Here is a 14865-nt window from a genome sequence, read left to right on the forward strand (position 1 = left end):
TGTTGCCCAGGCTGGTCTTGAACTCCTGACCTCAGGTGATCTGCCTGCCTTGGCCTCCCAAAGTGCTGGGATTACAGGCATGAGCCATGGCACCCAGCCTGTAGTTCTCTTTCATGTCTGGAATAGAAGAGAGCTGGCTTCTCCCATTCATATCTGTATTCAATCCATTTCACTAGCACAGGTCATTAGGTCTCTGAAAAATGCTGCTGCATGCTGGGGAGAGAATGAGAATGGTGAAGGCAAATAACATCTTAGTATTTTTATAAAAATAGTTGTAACCTTGGAGATGCCTTGAGAAGATCTCAGGGATCCCCAGGGGTTCCTTGGCCACAGTTTGAGAACTGCTGATGTACTTAATGTGCTGGGCACCGTTAACTCCTCTGTCCTCCCCAGCAGCCCCATGAGGGAGGTCCTGTTATTATCCCTACCCAGGAGAAAGCCACAGCACAGAAAGGATCCGTGGCTCACAGAGGTCACATGGCTACCAAATGGCTATTCAATACCACCTTTAGTCCCTCCCTGAGCCTCTGTCCGCCCTCTTAAATAGGACTCTATCATCAGTGCAGGTCTCTCAGGGCCAGGTGGGGTTGTGCACAGAAAGGAGCCATTTAGCACAGTGCCCAGGATGTGATAAGCCTGCAAGAAAGGGGCATCTGACTGTTAGGGTCCCAGCCAGAAACAGAAGGCAGGCTCACCTGCAGAAAACTTGAGTTTCTTGACAAAGGTGTGAGTGGAGAATGGGGAAGCTGCAGGAAGCATATAGGGCTGTGGGACTCATGGAGAGGAGCCTTTGCTCCCCCCTAGCCAGAGAAGGCAGGGAAGGAGAAGTTATTGGAACTTGGAAGGGGAGACTCTCGAGACAGGAGCTGGGACTCTTAGTCAAGAACGGCAGCCATGGCCAGGCGTGGTGGCTCACGCCTGTAATCCCAGCACTTTCGGAGGCCAAGGCGGGTGGCTCACTTGAGGTCAGGAATTCAAGACCCACCTGGGCAACATGGCAAAACCCCGTCTCTACTAAAAATACAAAAATTAGCCGAGCGTGGTGGCAACGTGCCTGTAATCCCAGCTACTCGGGAGGCTGGGGCATGAGAATTGCTTGAACTTGGGAGGCGGAGGTTGCAGTGAGGCAAGATTGCACCACCGCACTCCAGCCTGGGTGACACAATAAGACTCTGTCTCAAAAAAAAAAAAAAAAAAAAGAACGGCAGCCAGACCATGGCACCACAGCAGGGAAGAGCCAGGGAGATAATACCCCAGACTCACTTTCCTCTGGGCTTCCCTATGCCAACCAGGGCTGGCTTTGTGGGTGTTTGCCCATGCAGTGGCACAGGGCTCCATGCTGCTTGGTTTAATGCCCTACTATTGATGTCTTGAATTTTTTTTGTTTTGGAGATAGTTTATCCCTCTGTCGCCCAGGCTAAAGTGCAATGGCGTGATCATGGCTCACTACAGCCGTGAACTCCTGGGCTCAAGTGAACCTCTCACCTCAGCCTCCTGAGTAGCTGGGACTACAGGCGTGTGCCACCATGCCCAGATAATTTTTGTATTATTTTGTAGAGACGGGGGCCTCACTATGTTGCCCAGGCTGGTCTCAAACTCCTGGCCTCAAGTTATCCTCCTGTCTTAGTCTCCCAAAGTGCTGGGATTACAGGGGTGAGGCACTGCCCCTGGACAAAATTCTTAATAAATATTTGAACAAGGGACCTTGTGTTTTCCATTTTGCACTGAAAATTATAAGTCATTTTTGAGGCCAACCCACATGGGAGCCAGAGGACAGGAGGGCTGGTCCATGCAGGTCAGTCCTGCACAGGGCAGGGTGAAGAAGCTTGGACTATAGGTCTCAAGCTCCCAGGCTGAAGCAATCTGCCCACCTCGGCCTCCCAAAATGCTGGGATTACAGGCATAAGCCACCGCCCCAGTCTATTGCTAGGGTTCATAATTATCTTGCAGTGATTACTAATTCTTCCCCAGCAGTGTATTGCAGTGGCTGAAGGCACAGACTCAGGACTCCAGCAGGTCTGGTTCTGAGTCACAGCTCCCCCACCTGCTGCCTATATCTCTCCCTCTGAGCCTCGGATGCCTTCTTCTTGCAACGGGAAGGACCTCAGTGCTCATCCCGTGGTAGATAGCGGAAGTGTGGGAAGCAGCACAGTGAAGGGCATGGACGCTGGAGCTGGGCTGCCTGGGTCAAGCCCTGGCTGTGTGCCTTATCACCTGGGTAGCTCAAGGAGGTTACTTTTCTCTCTGTGCTTCAGTTTCTTTTTCTTTTTTTAAGAGGGAGTCTCACTCTGTTGCCCAGACTGGAGTGCAGTGGCATGATCTCAGCTCACTGCAACCTCCGCCTCCTGGGTTCAAGTGATTCTCTTGCCTCAGCCTCCTGAGTAGCTGGGATTACAGGCACCTGCCACCAAGCCTGGCTAATTTTTGTATTTTTAGTAGAGATGGGGTTTCACCATGTTGGCCAGGCTGGTCTCGAACTGCTGACGTCAAGGGATCCACCCACCTCGGCCTCCCAAAGTGCTGGGATTACAGGCATGAGCCACCGCGCCCAGCTGTGCCTCATTTTCTTCTTCAGTAAAATGGGCATAATGATATTTCTGACCTCATAAGGACATTGTGAAGGTGAAAAGACATAATGCATTAAGTGGTTTAAGAACTGCTGACCCAACAAATCTAAGATTCAGTATTTATTCACAGGTCTTTAATTTTTTCTTTTTTTTTTTTTCAGACCAAGTTTTGCTCTTGTCGTCCAGCCTGGAGTGCAATGGCACAATCTTGGCTCGCTGCAACCCTCCTCCTCTTGGGTTCAAGAGATTCTCCTGCCTTAGCCTCCTGAGTAGCTGGGATTACAGGCACCTGCCACCATGCCTGGCTAATTTTTGTATTTTTAGTAGAGATGGGGTTTCGTCATGTTGGCCAGGCTGGTCCCGAACTCCTGACCTCAAGTGATCCACCCGCCTTGGCCTCCCAAAGTACTGGGATAATAGGCGTGAACCACCATGCCTGGCCAGTCTTTAATTTTAACTGTCATAAATCTGAGAGCATATCATCATCACTCTACTGTTTTCAAAAGCTAGTTATTTCACCTGCGCTTTGGGTGTGTTACATATGTGATACACAGTTACTTCATTTGTTTTTGTTCATATTCCATTTGGAGCATTTACCCCTCCCCATGCTGCTTTTTAATTTTAATTTATTTTTTAATAGATGTGGTCTCGCTATGTTACCCAGGCTGGTCACAGACTCCTGGTCTCAAATAGTCCTCCCGCCTTAGCCCCGCAAAGTGCTGGGATTATTTGCATGAGCCACTGTACCTGGCCCCAAAACACGTTTCGAAAAAGCAACATGGATGATTGGGTGCAGTGACTCATGCCTGTAATCCTAGTACTTTGGGAGGCCAAGGCAGGAGGATCGCTTAAGCCAGGAATTCCAGACCAGCCTGGGCAACATAGAGAGATCCATATGCCTGTGGTCCCAGCGACTCAGATGGCTGAAGTGGGAGGATCACTTGAGCCTGGGAGGTTGAAGCTGCAGTAAGCCGTGATCGTGTCACTGCACTCCAATCTGGTCGACAGAGTGAGACCCCCATCTCAAAAAAAAAAAGTAATTTGGAGGTGGTAAATGAAATATTTTTATAGTGTTAAAAGTTAGAACCATCTTTAGCTCACTTGCTTTTGCCAGATTGCCTACCCAGGTCCTTGTGTGGCTGAGCGCTCTCTCCCCAGCAGTCCACATGAGCTCCTGTTTCCTCTCATTCTTGCCAACACTTGGTATTGTCAGACATTTTAGATCTTTCCCAGTCCGATGGCTAGGAAGTGGTACCTCACTGCAGTGTGTGTATTTACATTTTTTTCTAATGCAACTGGTGAGCTTGACCATCTTTGACCCTCTTTTGTACTATTTAGATTTTAGAGGAAGGAGTTGGGGCCTCCTGCTTTAGCCAGAGTACAGAGTTAGCTCTTTCCTCCCCGCAGGGGCTTCAATCTCGACCAAGCCCAGCAAACCATGAGATGGGGGTCCCCATTGTTCAAGGGAGAGGCTGAAGCCCAGAGGGGACAAGGGAGTGGCCCTGGGGTCACACAGTGATGGGTACCGGAGGCAGGCTCCAGCACGAGACTACCGGACCCTTTTCCCAGCAGAGGGAGCCCGAGGCAGGAAGTGACTGTGTGAGCCATGGCACCCAGATGAAGCCCAGCTGCCCCTCAGGAGCTGCCACTGGGGAAGGGACCTGCCAAGGCCCCACTATCCCCTCAGGCATACACAGGAGGGGGGTCGGCTGCCATCCAGCCTGGCACATTTCCTGGCTGTCCCATCCACCCTGAGGGCACTGGGGCCAGGCTGGGCTGGGTGAGGTGCTGGCTTGGGGTCTGAGGTGTGTAGTGGTGTGTGCTATGTGAGCCATTTGTCCCCCTCAGCCTCTCTCCGGGCCTGTGTCTCTGTCCTTGTCCCTTAGCCTTTCTGTGTCCCTTAGTTTCTGCCTCTCATCGCTGCCTCTCTGCCTCTCTCTGTCCTCCCGTCCTCATCTCTGTGTCTCTCTCTTCCCTTTGTGTCCCTCTCTGTCCTACTCTCTCACTCCCTTCTCTCTGTCTATTTGTTTACTTTGAGACAGAGTCTTACTCTGTCACCCAGCCTGGAGTGCAGTGGCGCGATCTCAGCTCACTGCAACCTCTGCCTCCCAGGTTCAAGCAATTCTCCTGCCTCAGCCTCCCGAGTAGCTGGGATTACAGTCATGAGCCACCATGCCCGGCTGATTTTTGTATTTTTAGTAGAGATAGGGTTTCACCATGTTGGCCAGGTTGGTCTTGAACTCCTGATCACAGGTAATCTGCCTACCTCGGTCTCCAAAAGTGCTGGGATTACAGGCGTGAGCCACCACCCCAGTCTCTCTGTCTCTTTGACTTCTCTGTCTCTGCCTCCTTCCCTTGTTCCTCATATCCTCCTTGTGTCCTCTCCCTCGTCCCCCACCACACCTGCTGCAGCAGGCTCCCTGGGACCCCACCTCCCAGGTCCTGGCCACATGACCCAGAATCCTCTCTTGGGGCCTCTTGCCAGGCTGTGCTTCCTGACCAAGAAGCCAGATGGTGGAGTCTCAAGTCCCGGCTCCCCAGCCCTCAGGGACCTGGCCAGCTGGTCGGCCTCGGCCGCAGGCTCCTGCTTGGAGGGGTGGGGGACTGGTCTCCTGCCATCTGAGAAAATGCACTAGAGGCTTTGCATCTGCCAGGCTCTGTCCCTGGGGACCCCACACTTTTTCCAGGCCCACCCCCACCGTAAGCAAAGCTCTTTCTCTGGCCAGGGAAACACCCTCCTCCCCCTGTTCTGCTTTTCTGTCTCATGTTTTTGTATCCAGCTCAGCATGGCCTGGAAGAGGAGTGCAGATTCAGGGGCTATACCGTCCCAGTCCTTGCCGTATTGTGACTCAAGGCAAGGGACTCCACCTTTCTTTCTTTTTCTTTCCTTCTTTCTCTCTTTCTTTTCTTTCTTTCTTTCACAGAGTCGCACTCTGTTGCCCAGGCTGGAGTGCAGTGGCACAATCTCGGCTAATTATGTCTTCATAATTCACAAATTATGTCTTCAGTTTATGAAGGTGCTGGCTCGGGGTCTGAGGGGTGATCAGTAACTCAAATTATGTCTTCACAGATCTCCTTGTCTTCATTTCTGAGCACCACTTTCTTCTGTGTTGGCCTCATTGTCAGGGAGTCCCAGACGTTGGCAGGGTGACCCCAGGATGCCTGACCTACCTCCTCCCAACTTAGGAAGTCCATGGGAAAGAGAGTATCTCTTCTGTGCACACACATTTTCCTGGCAAAAGTGGGGAGAGTGACTGGGCACAGTGGCTCATACCTGTAATCTCACACTTTAGGAGGCCAAGATGGGAGGGATTGCTTGAGGCCAGGAGTTTGAGACCAGCCTGGCCAACATAGTGAGACCCCACCTCTACCAAAAAAGAAAAAGTGGGAAGAGTTTTCATTGGCCCATCTGAGGTCACATGTTCATCTCTGACCCAATCTTTATGACCAGGGTGTTTTCAGTGTTCTCATTGGCCCCACTTGTGTCATGTGATTACCCGTGGCTCTCTAGGTTTCATTTGCCCTTCAGGAAGCTCAGGACCTGAGAGTGAGTTTTGATGTATTTGGAAGGAGAGGATGGATTTTGGGCAGGCAAAACCAACAACTCTGCACTACAGAACCTTGAAACAAGAAGTCTTGGCTTGGTTCTTGAGTTTGGGATTTTGTTTTGCGGTCGTTTGCCATAATCTGCTACCACTTAATTTTTTAATTGTTATTTTGTTTTCTTCTCTAGCTTTCCTCCATCTGTTTAGAATTACAAGGGTAATATATAAATACATTCTTTTGGGAAAAAATTGTACTAACCCAGCAGTCTTCAGTAGAACATAGAGTCTCACTGCGATCTGCCTCGCAATCCCACATCCCAGAGGGAGCCTCAATTATTTGGTGTGCATCCATCTAGACCTCTTTCTGTGCATTTACAAGTGTACCTATATGGATGTTTAATGTTTTTATTTTATTTGCTTTTCATGTTTAATTTCAATTTTTGAATAAATAAATTTTCATGGTTAAGACATCAAAACCTCTAGGGAAATCCCATGGGAAAATTATCCATCCCCTTCATCCCTGTACCCCATTCATTAAGTTCTCATCCCCCCAATAAGTACCATCTGTTGTGAACTTCTTGTTTACTCCAGGGAATTTTTATGCATGTGCAATCCACTACAAATTTATATTCTGCTTCTGCTGTGCTGCTGCTGCTCCTTCTCCTCCTCCTCCTCCTCCCTCCTCCCTTTTTTGAGATGGAGTTTCACTCTTGTTGTCCAGGCTGGAGTGCAGTGGCATGATCTCAGCTCACTGCAACCTCTGCCTCCCAGATTCAAGTGATTCTCCTGCCTCAGGCTCCCAAGTAGCTGGGATTACAAGTGTCTGCCATCACGCCTGGCTAATTTTTTGTATTTTTAGTAGAGATGGGGTTTCACCATGTTGACCAGGCTGGTCTCCAACTCCTGACCTCAGGTGATTCACTCGCCTCGGCTTCCTAAAGTGCTAGGATTACAGGCGTGAGCCACCGCACCCCGCATGCTTTTTCTTCTTAACAGTAACATTTGGCTATTATTCCATATTGGTCTGGATTTGTTTAACCATTTTACTGTTTTTTTTTTTTTTCAAGAGAGGGGGTCTAGCTATGTTGCCCAGGCTAGTCTCGATCTCCTGGGCTCAAGCAATCCTCCCACCTCAACCTCTTGAGTAGCTGGGATTACAGGCATGAGCTGCTGCACCTGACTTAACCATTTCTCTCTTGATGGGCATTGAGGTTGCTTCCAGTTTTTTCCCATTACAAACTCTGCTGTGACTACAACTATGTGCATCTGTGCCAGTATTTCTTTTTTTCTTCTTTAAAAAAATTTTTTTATTATTATTTTTAATTTTTTTTTCAAGATGGAGTCTTGCTCTGTCACCCAGGCTGAAGTGGCACAATCTCAGCTCACTGCAACCTCTGCCTCCCAAGTTCAAGCAATTCTCCTGCCTCAGCCTCCCAAGAAGCTGGGATTACAGGCACGCATTACCACACCTAGCTAATTTTTGTATTTTTCGTAGAGACGGGGTTTTACCATGTTGGCCAGGCTGGTCTTGAACTCCTGACCTTGTGACTCACCTGTCTTGGCCTCCCAAAGTGCTGAGATTACAGGCATGAGCCACTGCACCTGGCCTATGACAGTATTTCTTTAGTCATATTCCTAGAAGTGCAGGTGCTAGGTCAAGCAGATGTGTATTTTGCATTTTGATGCCAAGACCTGCCAAATTGCCTTCCAAAAAGGCTCTACCAGTTTACACCACCACTGACAGTGGCTGAGTGTGCCTGTCTCCCAGGATCTTTGCCAGCATTAGATACTACAAGTGTTTTACATTTTTGCCAACCTAATGTGTAGAAAAGGATGTCTTGACCAGGCACAGTGACTCACTCCTGTAATCTCAGCACTTTGGGAGGCCAAGGTGGGTGGATCACCTGAAGTCAGGAGTTCAAGACCAACCTGGCCAACATGGTGAAACCCCATCTCTGCTAAAAATACAAAATTAACCAGGCATGGTGACACGTGCCTGTAATTCCAGCTACTCGAGAGGTTGAGGCAGGATAATCACTTGAACCGAGGAGGCAGAGGTTGCAGTGAGCCGAGACCATGCCATTGCACTCCAGCCTGGGCAAAAAGAGTGAAACTCCGTCTCAAAAAAAAAAAAAAAAAAAACAAAAGAAAGAAAAGAAAAGAAAAAAGAAAAGGATGTCTTGTTTTAATTTCTATTTTCCAGCTGATTAATAAGACTGGGCATCTTTTCATATGCTTATTTGTCTGTTGCCTGTTCACATCTGCTGCCCATTTCTCTTTTTGGGCAGCCTTTTTTTTGCTGATATCATTCACGTATGCATTGAACAAATCTTAATTGGAGGCTTACTGTGTACCAGAAATTGTTCTAGGTTTTCAAGAATACAGCAGTGAGTGTGACAGAGCCCCTTCCATCATGTGGGTCACATTCTGGAAGCAGGGGACCAATAAAAATACACAAGTACCTGAGTGCAGTGGCTCACACCTGTAATCCCAGCACTTTGGAAGGCCAACGTGAGAATAGTTTGAGTCCAGGCATTCAAGACCAGCCTGGGCAACATAGCGAGACCCCATCTTTATGACAAATTTCAAAAATGAGCTGGGCATGGTGGTGTGTGCCTGTAGTTGTAGCTACTTGGGAGGCTAGGGCAAGAGGATCCCCTGAGCCTAGGAGTTTGAGGCTGCAGTGAGCTATTATCTCACTACCACACTCCAACCTGGATAACAGAGCAAGACCCTGTCAAAAACCAAAACACACATACACACAAATCAAGAGAGTTGTCTGATGGTGGTAAGCACTATGAAGACGAAGCAGGATGGAGGGAAATTCTTTGATTGTTAAATAAACTAATTCCTTGCTCTAATATATATCAATTTTTTCAGTTTTTCATTTGCCTTCTAACTCTATGAAATTTTGGTTGATGCAGAAGTATTTTTTAAATTTTTTTAAATTTAAGTTCTAGGGTACATGTGCACAACATGCAGGTTTGTTACATATGTATACATGTGCCATGTTGGTGTGCTGCACCCATTAACTCATCATTTACATTAGGTATTTCTCTTTTTTTTTTTTTTTTTGAGACGGAGTCTCGCTCTGTCTCCCAGGCTGGAGTGCAGTGGCCAGATCTCAGCTCACTGCAAGCTCCGCCTCCTGGGTTCACGCCATTCTCCTGCCTCAGCCTTCCGAGTAGCTGGGACTACAGGCGCCCGCCACCTCGCCCGGCTAGTTTTTTGTATTTTTAGTGGAGACGGGGTTTCACCGGGTTAGCCAGGATGGTCTCGATCTCCTGACCTGGTGATCCGCCCATCTTGGCCTCCCAAAGTGCTGGGATTACAGGCTTGAGCCACCGCGCCCGGCCGGTATTTCTCTTAATGCTATCCTGCCCCACTCCTCCCACCCCACGACAGGCCCCGGTGTGTGATGTTCCCTGCCCTGTGTCCAAGTGTTCTCATTGTTCAATTCCCACCTATGAGTGAGAATATGCAGTGTTTGGTTTTCTGTCCTTGCAACAGTTTGCTCAGAATGATGGTTTCCAGCTTCACCCATGTCCCTACAAAGGACATGGATTCATCCTTTTTTATGACTGCATAGTATTCCATGGTGTATATGTGCCACATTTTCTTAATCCAGTCTATCATTGATGGACATTTGGGTCAGTTCCAAGTCTTTGCTATTGTGAACAGTGCCACAATAAACATACATGTGCTTGTGTCTTTATAGCAGCATGATTTATAATCCTTTGGGTATATACCCAGTAATGGGATGGCTGGGTCAAATGGTATTTCTAGTTCTAGATCGATCCTTGGGGAATCGCCACACTGTCTTCCACAATGGTTGAACTAGTTTACACTCCCACCAACAGTGTAAAAGTGTTCCTATTTCCCCGCATCCTCTCCAGCATCTGTTGTTTCCTGACTTTTTAATGATTGCCATTCTAACTGGTGTGAGATGGTATCTCATTGTGGTTTTGATTTGCATTTCTCTGATGACCAGTCACGGTGAGCATTTTTTCATATGTCTATTGCCTGATGCAGAAGTATTTTTATGTGATCAAATTTATAAATCTTTCCCTTTATGTTTTTTTATGCTTGAAAAGATTTTTCTCCTTCCCAGCATTATAAAAGCATTTGCCCAGGTTTTCTTTTAGTGCCTTATGGATTTACTTACTTCGTTTAAGTCTTTAATCCATCTGGAATTGTTTTCAGTACAAACAGCAAGGAAAGGGTCCAGCTAAATTGGTTAGCCATTGGCCCATGACCATTCATTAAATAATCCGTCTTTCCCTTGGGGATTTGCGTTGGCATCTATGAAACACATGAATTTTCTTGTGTATTTGGATCTGCTTTTGCACTTTCTGTCTATCCCTATGACACAGCAGCCATCCAAATCACTATAGCTTTGTATTTATTTTTGATAAATTTTTACTATCAAATGTTTTTTCAGCCTGTAATCCCAGCACTTTGGGAGGCTAAGGTGGGCAGATCACTTGAGGTTAGGAGTTTGAGAACAGCCTGACCAACATGGTGAAACCCCATCTCTACTAAAAATACAAATAAATAAATAAATAAATAATAGCCAGGCATGGTGGCAGGTGCCTGTAGTCCCAGCTACTGGGGAGGCCAAGGCACGAGAATGACTTGCACCTGGGAGGTGGAGGTTGCAGTGAGCTGAGATTGCCCACTGAACTCCAGCCTGGACGACACAGTGCCCAGGCTGATTTGCTCATCCATCTACAAAAAAAAAAAAAAAAAATCGGCTAGGTATGGTTGCTCATGCCTGTAATCCCAAGCACTTGGAGAGGCCAAGGTGGGCGGATCACCTGAGGTCAGGAGTTCAAGACCAGCCTGGCCAATATGGTGAAACCCCATCTCCACAAAAATACAAAAATTAGCTGGGCATGATGGCAGGTGCCTATAATCTCAGCTACTTGGAAGGCTGAGGCGGGAGAATTGCTTGAACCCAGGAAGTGAAGGTTGCAGTGGGCCAAGATTGTGCCATTGCACTCCAGCCTGGGCGACAGAGCGAGACTCCGTCTCAAAAGAAAAAAAAAATTTGTTAACAAAAAATTATTACTATATTTGATAGTAATAATTTTGGAAAGTTGACTCTTTGGACAAATTCTTTAACTTCTCTTGGCTTCAGTTTCCTCCTCTGTAAAACAGGGAGACTACCAACCTTGAAGGGTTGTTCTGAGAATTAGTGATTTAATGGACCACTTTAGTTCCTGGGTCAGGTAAGCCTCTTTGAGAAGGTCATATACTCCAGCTAAAATCTGATTGACAAGGAAGAGCATGCCTGGCAGAGGAAACAGCAAAGGCAAAGGCTCAGGCTCCGAGGCAGGGATTAGCTTAGTGTGATGCAGGTTCATGCGGAGGGCATCGCTCCTGGAGGCGACTGAGCAAGAAGAGGGTGGAAGGGTGGGCCAGTGAGGAGTCTGGCTGTCACCATAAGGGTACTGGAGAACCACCACAACAGGATCAGGAGAGCGGGTGGGGCCCACTGATACTGCTTCTGTCCCCACAGTCCATGGAGTCGCAGGTGGAGGAGTGGTACCGCGAGGTGGGAGAGCTGCAGGCGCAGACGGCGGCGCTGCCGCTGGAGCCGGCCAGCAAGGAGCTGGTGGGCGAGCGGCAGAACGCGGTGGGCGAGCGCCTGGTGCGCCTGCTTGAGCCGTTGCAGGAGCGCCGCCGCTTGCTACTGGCCTCCAAGGAGTTGCACCAGGTGGCGCACGACCTGGACGACGAGCTGGTGAGGCCAGCGCAGGGGCCTGGGGCGGGGCGGGGGGCGGGGCCGAAGATGGAGAAGGCTGAGACCCTCCCACTCATACGCTGAAAGATGCACTCAGCCCTTCACTCATTCATTCATTCACATTCATTTACTCACTTTGAATCATTCATTGATTTGTTCATGAAGTCACTCCTTTATTCACTCATCCATTGTTTTTGCCTCCACTCATTTATTTACTTATTATTCATTCACTCATTCACTCCTCTGTTCATTTCCTCATTCCATCACTCAACTTCCTGATTTGCTCACTAATTTGCTCACTCAGTTGATCATTCTGGCCCCAACCCGGTGTGTGGATGATACTGGGGCCACAGGGGTGGCCAAGGCAGACCCCATTGTGTCCCAGAGGACTCAAAGTCCAACTGGGAAAACAGACTTGTCCCCAGACAGTGACAATTCAGGGTGGTTAGGAATATGATAGGAAACAAGACCTGTATGTGCAAAGGCCAACGGTGTGAGTCTGGCTTAAGTGCAGAGAGCAAGACAGAGTATGTCAACAGAGGAGACTGAGACAGGTGTTGTGGCGCCTGTAGTCCCAGATACTTGGGAGGCTGAGGTGGGAGGATTATTTGAGCTTGGGGATTCGATCCCATCTCAAAGAAAAAAAAAAAAATGGAGGAGGCTGAAGATTCGACTGGGCTGTTAGGCAAGGAAGGGCCTGGGACACTGTGCAGGTTTAAAGCTTAGTTGCGATGCAGCTCTTCTTGGATGTGTTCTCCCCTTGACCTGCTTCCTGTGTCCTCTCCAGGCATGGGTTCAGGAGCGGCTGCCACTGGCCATGCAGACAGAGCGAGGCAACGGTTTGCAGGCGGTCCAGCAGCACATCAAAAAGAACCAGGTGAGCAGAGCCAGGTGAGGGAGTGAGTTAGGACACATTTGGATACACGTGATAGAAAACAGCTGAAGGTGGTTAAAGGCAAAACAATGACTTTGTTGGTTTTTGGAATTAACAAGACTGTGGACAGCAGATACAGATGTATCCAGGTGCTTCCATATATTTTCATGACTCTGGGCTGTATTTTTTGTTTGTTTGCTTGTTTGTTTTGAGATGGAGCCTTGCTCTGTCACCCAGGCTGAAGTTTAGTGGCTCAGTCTTTGCTCACTGCAGCCTCCACTTCCTGAGTTCAAGCGATTCTCCTGCCTCAGCCGCCCAAGTAGCTGGGATTACAGGTGTGCACCACCACACCTGGCTAATTTTTGTATTTTTAGTAGAGATGGGGGTCTCACCATGTTGTCCAGGCTGGTCTCAAACTCCTGGCCTCAAGTGATCCACTCACCTCGGCCTCCCAAAGTGCTAGGATTACAGGCGTGAGCCACCGCACCTGGCCTGTTTGTTTTTCTGCATGAGCTTTCTTCTTAGGCCAGTCCTCCTCTCCTGGTGGTAAAAGGCCTCCAATAGATTCAGGTTTACCTCCCGCCAGCAAAACTGAAGAGAATTTCCCCCTCTCAATAATGTCAGCAGTAGTCCCAGGAATAACTCTCATTGGCTCACCATGCATGTGGCATCCCATGCCCATCCCGGAACTAATCATGACGGATGGGGATTCAGACTGCTCCTTGGGCTGGCCTGGCTAGGCGCCCTCCCCTGGAACCTGCTGCTGGAATCAGCCTTAGCTTAATTACCAAGGCTGGATGGAGGCAAGGGGGGTTCCCCAAAGGAAAATCAGCGGCTTGAGACTAGAAGGAAGAGGAATGGCTATTGGACAAGGAAAAAGTAAAACAACCATCAAGTTAGCCTGGTGTGGTGGTGTACCCCTGTAGTCCCAGCTACTCTGGAGGCTGAGGAGGGAGGGTCCCTTGAGTCCAGAGGTCAAAGCTGTGGTTAGCCTTGAACACACCACTGCACTCCACCCTGTGCAACAGAATGAGACCCTATCTCTCTCTCTGTCACACACACACACACACACCCCAAAACAAATAAAAAACACCCACAGGGACAAAGGATAGAGATAATCAGCAAGAGGGTACTACTGTCTGCTACCCTGAGCAAGGTGGGAGGAGGGGGCTTTTGAGCTCCTAAAAAATCTCTGAATCTCTGTTCATCCCTCTGGGGCTCAGTTTCCACATCTAAATAAGTAGAGTTGGTTTAGAGCAGTGGTTCTCAAACTGCATAGCAGGGGACCCCCTTGGTCAAAGCAACTATTTCACCAAAGCCTAAAGCAAGACACATAAAAGAGGAATAAGAAGAAGAAGAAGGCATTGTGCCGGGCACGGTGGCTCCAGCCTGTAATCCCAGCACACTGGGAAGCAGAGGCGGGAGGATCACTTGAGCCCAGGAGTTTGAGACCAGCCTGGGCAACATGGGGAAATCCCATCTCTACCAGAAATACAAAAATTAGCTGAGCGTAGTGGAAGGTGCCTGTAATCCCAGCTACTTGGGAGACTGAGTCAGGAGAATCGCTTGAACCCAGGAGGCAGAGGTTGCAGTGAGCCGAGATCACACCACTGCATACCAGCCTGGGTGACAGAGTGAGACCCTGTCTCAAAAAAAAGAAAAAAAAGCATTGATTAAAGATTTACTATATGCTGGCCGGGTGCAGTGGCTGATGCCTGTAATCCCAGCACTTTGGGAGGCTGAGGTAGGTGGATCACCTGAGGTCAGGAGTTCAAAACCAGCCTGATCAACATGGTGAAACCCCGTCTCTACTAAAAATACAAAAAAATTAAGGCCAGGTGCAGTGGCTCACACCTGTAATCCCAACACTTTGGGAGGCCGCAGTGGGTGGATCATGAGGTCAGGAGGAGATCGAGATCATCCTGGCTAACATGGTGAAACCCCGTCTCTACTAAAAACACAAAAAATTAGCCAGGCATGGTGGCACGTGCCTGTAATCCCAGCTACTCGGGAGGCTGGGGCAGGAGAATAGCTTGAACCTGAGAGGCGAAGGTTGCAGTGAGCCAAGATCGCACCATTACAGTCCAGCCTGAGTGTCAAGAGCAAGACTCCGTCTCAAAAAAAAAAAAAAAA

The 14865-nt window shown here is 48.6% G+C and overlaps 1 protein-coding gene across 1 annotated transcript in view; it reads left to right on the top strand.

The window, feature by feature from the left end:
- SPTBN4 (spectrin, beta, non-erythrocytic 4) overlaps window positions 1-14865 on the top strand; it is a 118939-nt gene that overhangs the window by 95394 nt on the left and 8680 nt on the right. The window contains exons 22-23 of the mRNA XM_011952541.1: window positions 11634-11858; window positions 12646-12735. Coding sequence (XP_011807931.1) covers window positions 11634-11858; window positions 12646-12735 — 315 coding nt within the window. The remainder of the gene's footprint in view (window positions 1-11633; window positions 11859-12645; window positions 12736-14865) is intronic.

This window comes from Colobus angolensis, unplaced genomic scaffold (assembly GCF_000951035.1).
Source record: "Colobus angolensis palliatus isolate OR3802 unplaced genomic scaffold, Cang.pa_1.0 Scaffold34, whole genome shotgun sequence".
Lineage (NCBI taxonomy): Eukaryota > Metazoa > Chordata > Mammalia > Primates > Cercopithecidae > Colobus > Colobus angolensis.